Source organism: Aythya ferina, assembly GCF_964211825.1.
Source record: "Aythya ferina genome assembly, chromosome: 2".
NCBI lineage: Eukaryota > Metazoa > Chordata > Aves > Anseriformes > Anatidae > Aythya > Aythya ferina.
Window position 1 is genome coordinate 24,092,580 of NC_140297.1, and position 16,160 is coordinate 24,108,739.

The 16,160-nt window shown below is 39.9% G+C and overlaps 1 protein-coding gene across 5 annotated transcripts in view; it reads left to right on the forward strand.

Moving 5' to 3' along the window:
• Window positions 1–16,160, forward strand: part of CDK14 (cyclin dependent kinase 14) — a 332,761-nt gene that overhangs the window by 100,441 nt on the left and 216,160 nt on the right. For all 5 annotated transcript variants that reach the window (XM_084511412.1, XM_084511413.1, XM_084511411.1 and 2 more), the window contains one exon: window positions 11,772–11,851. In XM_084511412.1, the coding sequence (XP_084367538.1) occupies window positions 11,772–11,851 (80 nt within the window). The remainder of the gene's footprint in view (window positions 1–11,771; window positions 11,852–16,160) is intronic.

Consider the following 16,160-nt stretch of genomic DNA (forward strand, 5'->3'; position numbering starts at 1 on the left):
ATCATAATGATAGAATAAAAACTCCATGATCCTAGCTCACCACTTGAAAAAATGAATAGATACATACCTGCCTACAAATACATAAAATCAGCCATTCCTTTCTTAAAGTAATGTGCACGGTAACTTGCTTTCAGGGGAAGCTTGGCTTTTTTTTAGAACATGGAGCAGAATCAGCAGTACCAAGCCCCTGTCTTCCTATAAAGTGTTTTCTTCTGTCTATCTGAGCATCTGTGGTAGTATCCCAGGAACGTGAAGTGAAGTGGGCTAATTCCTCTTAATGGATGATGGATTTCTCTTTTCGTAGTCAGATTAAATTGATTCCCTGGAGTGTGGAGAAGCAGCAGAATGAACAGGGTTGTATGACTGAGGAAAGTGAAGCAGTGTTCTCTTAGACTGGGCTTTTTTGTGTGTTGGAGAAATAGCCACACAGCCATTTGTTTTTTGACTGACAGTTGCATCAAGAGGTAGATCTCTTTGAGTTCACTTATTGAACTTCAGATGTGCACAAGATGAGCTTCATTTTCTATGTTCTTTCAGGTTAATTTCTCGCTAGTTACTTTGTTGTATAAAATTACAAATGGCTTCTTATTGCATACATTGGTTGAAATTCAGATCACTAAAGGGATTTCTGCTACTTTTACAGTAAAATTTTGGAGAAATAGACTGAGTAACTTGCTAATGGCAATACAAAAAGATGCAAGTTTTACTCTGCAAATCAAACATTTACTCTGTTTGACTAATGCTGTGAACATGTCATCTCTTTTATTAACATTGACTTAAAAAAATAATAATAATCCTACTGAAGTTGAAAAGTGTTGCAATTTGACTGGGAAGCAAGGAGTGGGTAGTGTTGCAGTCATAATCTCTTTGCCTTGCTTTATATTTTCTTGACTCATTTTCAAGGTTTCACATTATTGTTGAAAGAAAGCTCATCATAAGCTCATCCTGTTAAACACGTGGCTCCGGGGCTGGTGCCAACGCAGAAATCTTGGGTTTTTTGATCATGGGGCACTTTACTCAGCACCTGGCCTGATGGCCGCAGACGGGTCCCTATCTTTTAGGGGAAAAAGGATCCTGGGCCAGGAACTGGCAGGGCTCATTGAGAGGGCTTTAAACTAGGTAGGAAGGGGGATGGGGCTGAGGCTAGGATTGTTGGGGCTGTGCCAGGGGGAACAATGGCAAGGCCGGAGGATAAGGCAATGGCCCAGCTGAAGTGCATCTACACCAATGCACGCAGCATGGGTAACAAACAGGAGGAGCTGGAAGCCATCGTGCGGCAGGCAGGCTACGACTTGGTTGCCATCACGGAGACGTGGTGGGACCAGTCTCATGACTGGAGTGCTGCAATGCCTGGCTATAAGCTCTATAGAAGGGACAGGCAGCATAGAAGGGGTGGTGGTGTGGCTCTCTATATTAGAGAGTCTTTCGAGGCTGTAGAACTCGAGGTTGGGAATGACAAGGTCGAGTCCCTTTGGGTTAGGATCGGCAGGGACAACAAGGCTAGTGTCCTGGTCGGGGTCTGCTATAGACCGCCGAACCAGGATGAGGAGACGGATGAGGAATTCTACAGGCAGCTGACAGAGGTTGCAAAATCATCAGCTCTTGTACTCGTGGGGGACTTCAACTTCCCTGACATATCCTGGAAGCACAACTCAGCCCTGAGAAAGCAGTCTAGGAGGTTTCTGGAGAGCGTGGAAGATAGCTTCCTGACGCAGCTGGTTAGTGAGCCTACCAGGGGAGGTGCCCCGCTAGACCTTCTCTTCACAAACAGAGAAGGACTGGTGGAGGACGTGATCGTCGGGAGCTGTCTAGGGCAGAGTGACCACGCAATGGTGGAGTTCACTATTCTTGGCGAGGCCAGGAAGGGGACCAGTAAAACCGCTGTATTGGACTTTCGGAGGGCTGACTTTGAGCTGCTCAGGACACTGGTTGGTGGAGTCCCTTGGGAGGCGGTTCTGAAGGGCAGAGGGGTCCAGGAAGGCTGGGCGCTCTTCAAGAGGGAAGTCTTAATGGCACAGGAACGGTCTGTTCCCACGTGCCCAAAGACGAGCTGGCGGGGAAGAAGACCGGCCTGGCTCAACAGAGAATTGTGGCTTGATCTTAGGAGGAAAAAGAGGGTTTATAAGCTTTGGAAAAGTGGGCAGGCCACTAAGGAGGACTTTAAAGAAGTAGCGAGGCTGTGCAGGGACAAAATTAGGAAGGCCAAAGCTCATCTGGAGCTCAATCTGGCTACTGCCGTTAAAGATAACAAAAAACGTTTCTATAAATACATCAACACAAAAAGGAGGACTAAGGAGAATCTCCATCCTTTACTGGATGCGGGGGGAAACTTAGTTACAAGAGATGAGGAAAAGGCGGAGGTGCTCAATGCCTTCTTTGCCTCAGTCTTTAGCGGCAATACCGGATGTTCTCTGGATACCCAGTACCCTGAGCTGGTGGAAGGGGATGGGGAGCAGGATGTGGCCCTCATTATCCATGAAGAACTGGTTGGTGACCTACTACGGCACTTAGATGTGCACAAGTCGATGGGGCCAGATGGGATCCACCCAAGGGTACTGAGGGAACTGGCAGAGGAGCTGGCCAAGCCGCTGTCCATCATTTATCAACAGTCCTGGCTATCGGGGGAGGTCCCAATCGACTGGCGGCTAGCAAACGTGACGCCCATCTACAAGAAGGGCCGGAGGGCAGACCCAGGAAACTACAGGCCTGTCAGTTTGACCTCAGTGCCAGGAAAGCTCATGGAGCAGATCCTCCTGAGAGTCATCATGCAGCACTTGAAGGGGAAGCAGGCGATCAGGCCCAGTCAGCATGGCTTTATGAAAGGCAGGTCATGCCTGACGAACCTGATCTCCTTCTATGACAGAGTGACGCGCTGGGTGGATGAGGGAAAGGCTGTGGATGTGGTCTACCTTGACTTCAGCAAGGCTTTTGACACCGTCTCCCACAGCATTCTCCTCAAGAAACTGGCTGCTCTTGGCTTGGACTGGCGCACGCTTCGTTGGGTTAGAAACTGGCTGGATAGCCGGGCCCAAAGAGTCGTGGTAAATGGAGCCAAGTCCAGTTGGAGGCCAGTCACTAGTGGCGTCCCCCAGGGCTCGGTGCTGGGGCCGGTCCTCTTTAATATCTTCATCGATGATCTGGATGAGGGCATCGAGTGCACCCTCAGTAAGTTCGCAGATGACACCAAGTTAGGTGCGTGTGTCGATCTGCTTGAGGGTAGGAAAGCTCTGCAGGAGGATCTGGATAGGCTGCACCGATGGGCTGAGGTCAACTGCATGAAGTTTAACAAGGCCAAGTGCCGGGTCCTGCACCTGGGGCGCAATAACCCCAAGCAGAGCTACAGGCTGGGAGAGGAATGGTTGGAAAGCTGCCAGGCAGAGAAGGACCTGGGAGTGATGGTGGACAGTCGGCTGAATATGAGCCAGCAGTGTGCTCAGGTGGCCAAGAAGGCCAACGGCATCCTGGCTTGTATTAGGAACAGCGTGACCAGCAGGGCTAGGGAGGTGATCGTCCCCCTGTACTCAGCTCTGGTGAGGCCGCACCTCGAGTACTGTGTTCAGTTTTGGGCCCCTCGCTACAAGAAGGACATCGAGGTGCTTGAGCGGGTGCAGAGAAGGGCGACGAAGCTGGTGAGGGGCCTGGAGAACAAGTCCTACGAGGAGCGGCTAAGGGAGCTGGGCTTGTTCAGCCTGGAGAAGAGGAGGCTCAGGGGTGACCTTATCGCTCTTTTTAGGTACCTCAAGGGAGGCTGTAGAGAGGTGGGGGTTGGCCTGTTCTCCCACGTGCCTGGTGACAGGACGAGGGGGAATGGGCTTAAGTTGAGCCAGGGGAGTTTTAGGTTAGATGTTAGGAAGAACTTCTTTACAGAAAGGGTTGTGAGGCATTGGAACAGGCTGCCCAGGGAAGTGGTGGAGTCACCATCCCTGGAAGTCTTCAAAAGAAGCTTAGATGTAGAGCTTAGGGATATGGTTTAGTGGAGGGCTGTTAGCGTTAGGTTGGAGGTTGGACTCGATGACCTTGAGGTCTCTTCCAACCTAGAAAATTCTGTGATTCTGTGATAACATAAATTTGTATACAACATAAATGCTATGGCTTAACTCTTTATCTCTACATACTCTGTAGGGGGAAACTGCAAAAACATTACTGTATTTGTAAGTAGTTTGCAGAGAACAAATGTTAGAGCAATAGATTCCTTTTGAATTATCATATCATTTCCATTTGTGATGGAACTGAAGAAATTCTGTCTGTATCAGCCCATGAATCTTCCTCCTGACATTGACCTTCTTCCTTCTTAAGCATGACTAGAATTGACGTGCCTGAATTTATAGCAATGTTATCTCGCTTGATCTGTGACAACTAAATGTTGATGTGAGTCCTGAGAATCCAGGGACAGCAGAGAAGAGACACTCCTAACTGGAGCCCCTTGCAAAGCAGTATGAAGGCCTTCCATACTTGCCCTGGGAACTCTGCACATTGCCCTTAAAGGAAAAAAACTGTGCTTTTTGTGATAATTATGTGTTAGTATGGTTTGTATCCGCTCATCCCACTGTGTTTAATTGCCCTTCCAGCAAAGAATTAAAGCAGATTACTTCAGTTAAAGTGATGTGGTCTGTGACTGCTGCCTGCACAGCATGAATCTGTATTTTGAGAAGCAAGCCGATGGTATATCCACTGCATCTCCCCACTGTGATCTCAATATACCTCTTGCTTACCATCTGCTTTTTAGTGCACTGGAAAGGGGCATTTACTAAGTTGTTTGTGCTCAAAGTATTGCAAAAATGTATAGAACTCTTAACAGAGAGGTCAATCAATAAAATTTTGCCTAAAATCCCTGCTGCAAAATTCCATCATTTCAAACAATTTATCCTATATAAAATGCTTGTCCTAAATTAAATTCTGGTCTCTATTCCTGTTACCTATTAATATGAGAACTGGTCTGATGGGGCATGGAGTAGTATCCTGTCAAAGCTTGTGCTGTCCCCCCGAGTTCAGTTCCACGAAGGCTGTGGAATTGTGAAGTTCTTCATTCAGTCGAGCTGCCCCTGCAATTGCTTGAATTTATTTATTTATTTATTTATTTTTCAGGGTGATTCCAATGTGCACCAAAGGATGAATTGAAGCTTTTCAGTTAGCCAGGCCATTTTATATTTATATCCTTCGAAGGCAGTACTTTTTCTTATTCACTCAAAAATCAATAGGGAGTTAGTGATATGAAGTGCAGATCTTAAAGAGAAATATTGCTCAGTAAGACAGTCCTCATACTCTGCACCAGCTGTGGTTTCTATGCAGTATTATTCTTGTGGCAACAGGGAATAGTTGAATGATCAGAGGGAACCACCTGTATTTGTTGTTGCCATGATGCATTGTAGTATGCTTTATGAATATATAGCTGACTGTAATATTTCATATATATGTTTGTGGATGACTGCTCACAAGAAAATGATCACTCAGGGGTTTTGATTTTTATGTTTAGGGTGCTGAGGATGCCTGACAGGGCTAATTGTTATTCTGACTTTATCTTTCTTTTAAGCTGCACTATTTCATTTATTTGTCTTGAAACCTCTATGACTCTCATCATCTTTTCCTTTGTTTTATGTGCAATCTATTGCAAGTGCCATAGGCTTTGGGTAGCCTGAAGAACTTGCTGTTTTGTCTGTCACACTTTTTCTTTTTACTTATTCCCTAAGCATTAGTCTATGTGATGCGATGGATTGTGTTCACATACTTCTTTATATATTTTATGTGCAACAGTCCAGTTCACAGATAATATGTTTTGTGGTTCATGTCATCTTAGCGACTTAAACTTTCTGAACCGTTTCTTTTCTTTCTCGGAAATTGTGTGAAATCAGTGTTCATCTACAAATGAAACTGCTTTCATCTGTGGAGTACCAGATGGCTGGAAAAGGAATATATATTCATGGATTATGAAAATGCACTTTATAGTTACCTACTAGAGCTGCCTGATATGTTTTCTTTGTTTCTTTTTTTTTTTTTTTTTCTATCAATTTCTTTTTTAAGTTGATAGGTTTTGAAGATTATTGTAGGCTGCTTTTTATTATACATTTTACAGTCAAGACACAGGTTTATAAAGCGTGTGAGTGGATGATTTATAAAAATTTCTAGTATTACTAATCCTTCATAAAAACAGTAACTACAAGATGAACTTGATGCAAAGCTAATAACTTGTTGCTGAACTAAAATGCCAAATGGTGGAAAAAAATGTTAAAGCAGTGTAAGTACTAAAATAAGTTATTAAATAATTATTCTGTCTGAAAACATTTTAAAATCATGTAAGCTTAAAGATTCTAACTAGAAGATGAATCATTAACTATGTCAATCACTTACTGAGTGAATTTTTCCACATCTAAAAGAACCTAGGGAGGATTTTCTCTGTAGCTGTACAGATTGAAAAGAACATTATACTATTTGCTTTGACCTGCAAAGTACAAAAGTACAAAGGTAACAAGGCATTATCATCTCTTGTGACAGGTGTGGAAACCAAGGAATGAAAATACATTGTATTACCCATTGACTGCACAGAAAAATGTGGTACAAGAACTAGGACAGAACATAGCTATATTGAATACAAGTGCTAAAAGTTATTGGATAGTAATTTAACAACACTATCATGTATATTCATGATTGGAATCATAGATTCATGGAATGGTTTGGGTTGGAAGAGACACAGTTCCAACCCCTCTGCCATGGGCAGGGACACCTCCCAGCAGACCAGGTTGCCCAAAGCCCCATCCAGCCTGGCCTTGAACACTGCCAGGGATGGGACATCCACAGCTTCTCTGGGCAGCCTGTGCCAGTGCCTCACCATCCTTGTAGTAAAGGAATGATAGACAAAACACTGAAGAAATTTGTAAACTAAGTGCCATTATGCACCAATATACTTCCTAGTTAGCCATGGGACTCTCTGGAAAGATCACTGTGACTATATGTATGCAGAATTAGGATAGAGGCTGCTCTACTTACAGTAATACCACTACATTTGTCTTTGAACCTTCTTTACAAGAAAATCAGGTTTTGTGGAGCCCGAAGGGATGTGAGATGCGTTGAGGAGGACCAGGGCTGTACCTGTCTCTCCCTGCTGCCTGTGCTGTGTCATTTTCTTCCAACAGGGATGGAAAAGTGTGGCCCCCATGCTGAGACAAGCATCTGATATTAGTGCTAACTGAGCGATGTAGGTTGGTAGGTAGAGAGAGGGACCTGGAGTAAATTCTCTGATGTCGCACACCAGCTCCTGTCCAAATGAGGACTGTGGTATTGTTTGTGTGAGGTTAATTTGAGTCCCGTGAAGAACTAGATCCCTAGGTTCCAGTGGCAATGCTCATTAATAATTCAAATCCTTCACATCTCTTGGAAATCTTTGATCTCCCCCTCTCTCTCTCTCTCTCTTTTTTTTTTCCCTAACCCTAATAAATGTCAACAATGTGAAATATCTTTAATCCACTGGTCTCTTTTAAAGGAAGGTAAAATTTGTTTAAAATGGAGCTTTAAAGATGATAAAAGTCAGAAAGATAAATCGATGAGCCAGGTTATTCCCTTGAGTATTACACAATAGAACTCTAGCAGGGCTGTAAATGTTTTTGTAAATTCCAACTGTAAGTGATTTTCAGTAATAGAAATATAGTCCATGTTTACATTGAACAGTGTCCATGTTTATACATTGAACATGTTTACATCGAACCTACACTGGCTTTGCTTCTGTCAGGTTTCTTTCAAAGAAAAATTCTGGCAGAGCTTGGTTTCATTAGGTGATCATGGTCTGATGTGGGTTTCAGACACGCATTACTGACCTTAATATCACTACAGAGTATGTCTAATTAGGTATTTTCTGAATTTAATCATCACACCGAGCCTTTCGTGTAAATAAATATTTAGCAATTTAGAGTTGCTTTCCTTCATAAAAATTAATTCCTTGAAATAAGCATCAAAAACATGAGCATCATACCAGTACTGCCTACTGATTTTTCTTTGCCGAAGTGTTCCCACGCTTAGCACTTGCTAGAGTTATGAACTAAGCCTCAACTCCAGCCAGTGGTAAAACTCTGTGTTAAATAAACAGATTGAAATCAGTGGCAGATTTTATGTTAATTGAATCTTTTAAATGTGTTATATTTAGAACATTTATTGCATCTAAATATAACTGAAGAACTTGTGAAAATAGTGTTATTGTACTCTTTTGTTTTCTGTGTGGCTTCATCAGCATTATCCCCAGTAAAGCCCATTAAGTCATCAGTTACTTCATATTCCTCACTATTATTTGTTCTTAATGATGTATTAAAGCACTAAATCATTTATAATCTTTTATGCTTTCTCATAAATGGTCATTTTTATCAATGTATTTATTTTGGTAATACTGATATAAGCTGTTATAGAAAAGGCTGAATGACACATTATATCAGAATTTTTTGTAACATCTGGCTCATTTGTATTTTTTATAACATACAGACTTTTACCATATGCCACATGAAAGTATTTGGACTCATTTTTCTTCTGTCTACGTTGCTTGTAAAATCTGAAATATATTAGAAGAGATTATATAACATTAAAATGCTGAATTTCCATAAATATGAAAACTATCCACCAGCTGCTGGTGATTTAGAGTTATGTTGCTTTGTGTGATCATTAGAGGGGCTTCAGGACTTTTGTCCTTCTGGAGATTTTTGGATAAACGAGAAAGAGAAGTGCTAGTTTCAGAAGGAGGAAGGCTTGTAAGTTAGAAAATAGGAACTTTATAATTAATATTTTTCATTAGTAGAAATCAATGGGACAGCTAACAGGATGAAGAAGATAAGTGAAATCCTTGGCCATGTTTAGTGTATTGTTATGAGATGCTCTGAAGTTGTTTACTTTCGGCAGTGAGCAGGAGAAGTGGTTTAATGGATCCTCGGTGTTGAAAGATGCAGCAGCATTGGCTTTTCTCTGTCTAAAATGCTCTCTGCCTATCATTTTTTTCTTATATTTGAAAATAATAAAAATACTGAGCATGCTTTGAAAGTTGTGGAAGACATGTGAAGTAATATCTGGGGGGAGTTCTGCTAATCTAATCACTACTGAAGTCTCCAAAGTCAAATCCTGATGGCTTGCAGAAGTAGTTTACTCTGTGTCTCTTTTTTTTTTTTTTTTCAGTGTTGTTTCTAAGGAAATTACCACATTATTTTGGCAAGTCATTACAACATTCAGGGCATAATTTCATTACATAGCTGACTTGATCCCATGGTGAGCTGCTCCTCAAAGAGGTGGTCCTGATTCTTCTTGTATATTTTCTAGTGTTTTTCCCTTTTTAAAATACAAAAAATGCATTTTTCATTTCTTATTTTTTTTTTTTAAGGGTCTGTCTTCTCCTTTATAACTTCCCCAGCTGTCTTGCTGTATGGTCAGTCAAGCATGAGAGTTGATACAAGACAGCAGCAGGAGTGTATGGCAGGGATTTAGCAAGAGAAAAGCTCTACCCAGAGGTAGCTATTAGCTCTTCTCTGCAGTATCATCTAACTGCATCCTGAGATTGCATCAGTGGGAGAATAGCTAAAGGATGTGAATGTACACACCTATCTCTTTTAATTGATAATACTTTGTCAATTCTCATCTCTCCAGGTACACTTAAAAATTGTCCTATTCTTAGAAAATGAGCTGAAGAAAAAAGAAGTTTTAATGACTGAATAGGAAATGATAATAAGGGACACTATTTTTTTCCTGGAAGTTGTAGATTGGTATTTTGGATATTAAAAATACTAAAAGGGAAAAAGCAATCCCAGAGGAACACTGCTTAAGATTAGCTCAGTTATATTAATAGTGTTAAAAGTTGCCTTAATATCTGTCAAGAGGATGATAGGTAACAGTGAAAAAGTGGCAGCGATAACTGAATAGCAGAGCCCACCTACCATGTTTAAGAGTACAGTGTAATTGTGAATCCATCAAAGCGAGTTCCATATTATTGCTGTTTGTGTTATTTATTACTATTAGTGAATCAATGAAATGCAGAAATTCGGAATAAAAAAACATAATCTGCACAAAAATAGGTGCTACTTTTTAATCTCTCTGGTAAAAACGTGGCATCCACATTCCTTAGTACCTCAGTGATCTGCTTTTTCCATTTTCTTCTGCATTGCCTTTGCTGAATAGAGCATCCATCCTGTTCCTGATGTGTGGAATGAGCTTGCTTTTCTTATTTAAATTCCTCCTGCACAGTTATTTCATCTATTGTAAAATAATCAAATTATCCAGGTGTCTAACTTACTTATATGTATGTGATAGGTGGGGAGGTGTATTGACAGAGGAATTGAAAACTACACATGTATATGAACCATGTCTGTCATCAATCTTTCTACTTCTACCTTTATTATGGTTTATTCTTCTGTCTGTGTATGACATATGAAGTTACATGAGGCAAGAGGTATCTTTTTCTGATAATCATAAGGAGAAATCCAGATAATGTGGTAGGGCTAAGCTGATAATTATCTTTCAACAATCAGTAGTGGCTTGAGACTTGAACTGATGCCAGTATTTTGAATAGTTGGAAGGTGACAAGTAAAATGTCTTTTGATAATCAGGGCTTCTGAAGTTGTTCAGAATCATTGTGCAATGCACTGTATAGGTCTAATGAGAATCTGGCAATAGTAAAAGTTAATCTGAAGAAATAATACAGTAGCTGTCATGTCACTGAAGTCATGTAACTGCAAAAATTAGAAGCTTGAGGGAGGAGATGAATTCAGAGTTGGTGGGTATCCATGTCACCTTGCTTAGAAAAATGAATACATCTTCTAGGGTCCAGTGCAATAGGAAACTGCTTCCATGACTGCAGGAGTGTGAAAGCTCCAGTGCTTCCTTGGGTCTTGTGCCTGTAAAAGCTAGTTTTGCTTTTATAGAAAGAAATCAAAATATTGCTAGTATTTATTTGGTAACTTTTTGGTAACTTACCCTCACAATTGCTTGTCATAGCTTGGGAGTCTGTTAAAGCTTCAGAGGTATGAGCTTCTTCTTGAGGATTTTAAAATCTGATTCAGTTTTTGTGAGATTTAATTTGGCTAAAGTGGACCAACTGGATTTTTAAGGCTTTGAATGGGATTAATGTGTAGTGAAATTTTGAATTCTAGAAGTGAAATCAGCCAAAGAGATTTTAGAATAAAGTAACTTCTGTTGTGAAGTTTTGTCCCTTGGAGCACCAAATATTTTTAAGGGTATAAAAGAGATTCTTTATAATCTAAAATTAGTCTGGGTCATGTAGTCAAGAATGTACCTCAGGAACAATTGTGCCCTGAAGGGAAATGACCTAGAGTGACCTAAAAAATATTTCCCATCTCAAACTTCCATAGCTTTTGGAGGGTAGTAATTATGGGTGTGATGCAGTGGGAAGAAGGCAATCAATATAAATATGGATTTACTGCAAGTTGAATGATTGATTAAAATCATATGCCTTTTTGTTTGAGGGATTTGGTCAAATACAGGACAGATGCATTAAAACTAGATTCTGCAATGTGATACTTCTTAACAAAGCTTCAGTTTAGTGCTGTGATAGAAAGGAAACAGACTGACTCACAGAAAACTGAGATCATTTCTTGAATTACATATGGGTGTGAAAATATAAAGTTGACATTATGGAAGCTATGAAGTGTTTCTTACAGTGCTATAGATGAATCACTGGTATTGACAGGAAGAAATTGAATAAGTACATGATGGGAAACAAGTTTTATTAGGAGAAATACTGTTCCTGCTTTAATTTTGTTTTTTATCTTTCCTTCCCTTCCCCTTTTCCCTTTCAGGGTAAATGGAAAACTGGTGGCACTGAAGGTGATTAGATTACAAGAAGAGGAAGGAACCCCATTTACAGCTATCAGGGAAGGTATGCACAGACATTTAATGAGTATACAAATTATTATTATTATTATTTTTAAATTATGTTGCACTTCTTATTTCAGTGCAATGCTGTAGTGAATAGCTTGAGAATTCAAATTATATGATCATGTTCTCTGTAGGGAGAAACTGGTTCTTCAAAAACAAAGCCTCTAGTGTAGGAGTTGTTAAATAATGCAGCTCTGCCTCTGCTTTGGCTTGCCTTAGATTTACTATGTAAGTGAGTACTTAAGAGCTCACTCATGTTTAAGGTGGGTGTGAGAAGTCCCTCTGGAAGATGAAGAAACTGTGTAAGTAATGCTTCTTGCCTGGGGGCAGCACCTTAAAATGAAGGTAGATGTAATTTGTCATATACATGCAGCATGAAGAGAAGAAAAGCTTTTCTTGATGAACGCAATCAGAAGATCAGGGCACACAAAATAAAAGCTGTGTAGGGTTTGGACTAGCTTTAGTATGTTTTCCCTTCCCCATGGGTTTGGGAATAACTCTTCTCTAGCTCACTCTGAGATGTCTGTCATGCTTTCTGCTCTGCTCCCTTTATCCTTCCTTGTCAGCCTCTTTCATGCTCCCTGGTGACAGCTGCTTTATCTGAGCTGGGCGGTCTCAAGCTCCTGTGCAGAAATTGTTCTGTGTGCTTTCTCTGTGTGAGCCTTCTCTGTAGGATGGCACTAAAATGAGCTTTGGTAGAGAAATAGTAAATAAATTGCCATCACAGAGCTGACTCAAACTCAGTTAAAATTGATAGTGAACTGAAGATATGAGACTGTTGTGGCTTTTGAGATGTCATTGAAAATTGTGTTGACTGTCTCAGCATCATTCCCGAAGCAGGAGGAGCCATTGACATCCCAGAATCTCAGTTTCCATAGGGTCCAAAGAGCAGATCCTGTGTGTGAAGGGTGTGGTTTCATGGCCATGTCAGCCAAAGTCCCAGCAGATGCAGCCCTGTTATCCTTTGCTTCTGCCCTCAGGCACATTTGGCACCATCTGCATGCCAGCAGCAGTGTTCCCGTCTGCTCGTGCAGTGAGCCAGCCTGGCACTGGACTGGGAAAACATCTTGGTTTAGTGGGACTGACATCCTGAAGTTAGAAACTTGTAAAATACTGTGGATTATTACCTTTTTGAGATTTAGCTACATTTTACATTTTAAAGGCAGTTTCCTCACAATGGAAGAAAAACCGTGGGTGGCTAATATATAAAGGAATTTCATCAGTTTTTGTGTGTTGCTTTGTTTGAATCATAATTATTGAATGATCTGACACATTTATTCATAATGGTATACATTTTATCTGAGTTGCCTGTTTCTGCAGCTGTGCCATGATAACGAGGTGTGTAAATGGTTATGAGCACAGTTTCTGTATTTGCAATGCCGAGTTCAAGGCATACCAGCCTGTGTTTCAAATATGTTTATTATTCTCCAGTCTTTTAGTTTATAGAGTATTGACTTAATAAGAAAATAGTATATACAGTTTTCTTGTGCCTGTTTAGTGACACATAAAAGGTTTTTTAATGTGAGCTTGGTCTAGATGAAAGATTATAGCGACATAACTGTCAAATACAGAATAATGCTTTTTTTCTTTACACTTTGTTGTCTCAGCTCTGTATAAATAAATATTCTTTAGGAGCAGGAATAGAAATCTTCTGCTTGATTTTTTTAATTATAGAAGCCCACTTGCATGAAAATATTTTTCACACTGTCTTTGGAGAAGTTTTCCTTTTAGCTGTGAGTTCAGCACCATGGTTATTGCTGGTTAAAATTCTTGTACTTGGTATTAATAAAACAAAGCTCTTGTCTAGCAAAGCTCATAAGGTTATTAATTCATATATATAAGTATGCAGTATCTGAATGATTTTGATGGGACTATATGCATGTTTTGTATTTCTAAGTATTCATCTAGGCTGGGACTAGATACAAAGGCTATTATGCTAATATGAGTTTTTTCTGGACTTTTGAAGACTTTTGGTTAGGAGGAGTCAAATTCAGGTTACAAGTCAATTCTTTGTTGTTTTATTTGTGTGTAAAACTACTCCTGTCTTCTGGGTAGTGAAACTTCATTTGGATCTGAGAGAGCTGTTAGAAGAAATACACTCCTAGCTGTTGTATATATATCATGTGGAAGTCAGACATACCTGAGATGTAAGTAAGAAGGGGAAAAATCTATATTTAGATTATTTTGGCTCTTGCTTTTCTTGACTTTGATTTTGTCCAAAAAAAATGTTAGGGCTAGAAAGTAAAGAAAACTGATGGTATATTGAAAATGTAACTTTTAGAAGGTAATTTTCACGGGGTGATGCCAGACCTGTATTATTTGACAGTAATGCTGCAGCTGTGGGTTTAGCTAGTAGGACCTGAGGGAGCTGTTGCTTTCCCCTCTGCAGCATCCAATCCATCTCAAAAGTGTGGTTTTCTACAGCACAGCAGTGGCTGATCTCAGCAGCATAGGTGGGAAATGAAAATGAAATGCTTCTATAAGCTCCTGAAGTTATCTGATAAGCTTGAGACTGAAAAGCAGTAAGAATGAGACACTGTATTAAGCAGATCTCTGTTGACTGACTGAGGCCCTCCTGCCTTATAATTTAGACTGGGACAAATAGAACAAGGTTAAATACCACTGAAGATGAGATCAACTTCTAATTTTGGTTATCTGAGTAGTAGTGTTGTCCTAATCAAAAAAATGCATATATGGATGGTATCATGAGCCAGAGGTCTGTAGGAGGGTGTTTCTTTCCAAAGTCTTTCATAACGGAGGAGCCAGGCAGGTTTTGACTTTGACTTATTCCTTATTTTCTAATTTTCCATTAGTGCAAGGCAAATTCAGACAGAAGTCTGGTTGTTTGTAAATTGAAACTACTGTAAATTAACTATTTACCATTTCTCATGGCTCCTTGTGTAAAGAAATGAGAGAAAATAGCATTCCTGCACTGTGTTCCTATTGGGGGTGTTCTGTGATGTTAATTAGGGGGAAGTTACAGGCTGAAATCTTAAGCAGCGGTCATGCTGAGGGAATTTTGTAGCCATCTGTGCAGAGGAAAGTGTATTGTTACTCTTCTGACAGCAACAGAATGAGGCTCAAAGAAAACCAAAGCTACATAGAAAAAAAAGATCAATTTAAGTGAAACAGGAAGATGTAGAATTTAAATATGGATTATGTGACTGTGGAAAAAGGCACTAATTTAGCTGAAACAACAACAAAAAATACAATAAAAGGTAAAATGAACAAAAGAAAAGCCAAAACATACAAACAAAAAACCTCAACCCACCAACAGTAAAGCAGCATAAGAAAAATCATAATTAACCTTGATGATTGGATGAGGTTTAGCTGAAACTTCAGTGAAAGCTGCTGCTTATAAAGTAATTCTGCTTTTTCAGCAGATGTGGTTTTGTGTCTTCCACCATTTATCAAAGTCTGAATGAAAGGAGGTTAAATGTGGCCTATCTGTGAGTGCCACTCAGCTCTCTTGAGTATGTAGGATGAAATTTAGAGGCAGCCTTTGCTAAACATTCCTTCAGCCTGGTCTAAGTCAGTTGTACCAACATAGGCTTTTAGTGGCATGCGGTTTACAGAATGTTTCGCTTTGAATTAACTCAGTCTGGGGAAATCTATTTTACTTTTGAAGAGCCTGAAACTAAAAAGAGGAACAAAAAAAAAAAAAAAAAAAAAGGCATCTGATTGAATGTATGTATATGACTGAGATAACCTATGTTATTTTCTGGACATGGTGCAGGCTTAGTTCCTGTTTGTACACCAGTGTATTACTGTAAGGATACTAAATGTGTTGCAACTGTGATATTTGAGACAGTATGGAGTCTGGAAATCATTTATACACTATGTTCTCATGCTACTGAATACAGATTAACAAATGATTGGTTTTCTGTGTTAAGTGTATTCTTTCACTGTATTATTAGTTTATCCTTTTACTGTAGCTATCATTATCAGCTGTTCAGAGATGTCTCAGTAGCAGAGTTAAAATGTGATTAAATCCACTGCAGCCAGCAGAAAAGTTCACTGACCTAAACTTTATCTCAGATATTTCATTCCCTTAATTTCCTGTAATATCATACTTCCATCTAGGCTAAATACTGAACTATGTGATAGGTTATAAATCTGGACGCATCTTGATTTGCTATTCCATAGTTATCATCTTTGGATTCTGAATAATAATAATCTTTTTAGTCAGTATGACAAAGAGTCGACTTTTTAGGTATTTAGACAAGCATTCCTTGATTTTATTGCTACATTGCTTGTAAGGTTACTTGGGCAGTAAAATTATTTGTTCCTCATTGTAATCATGAAAGCTG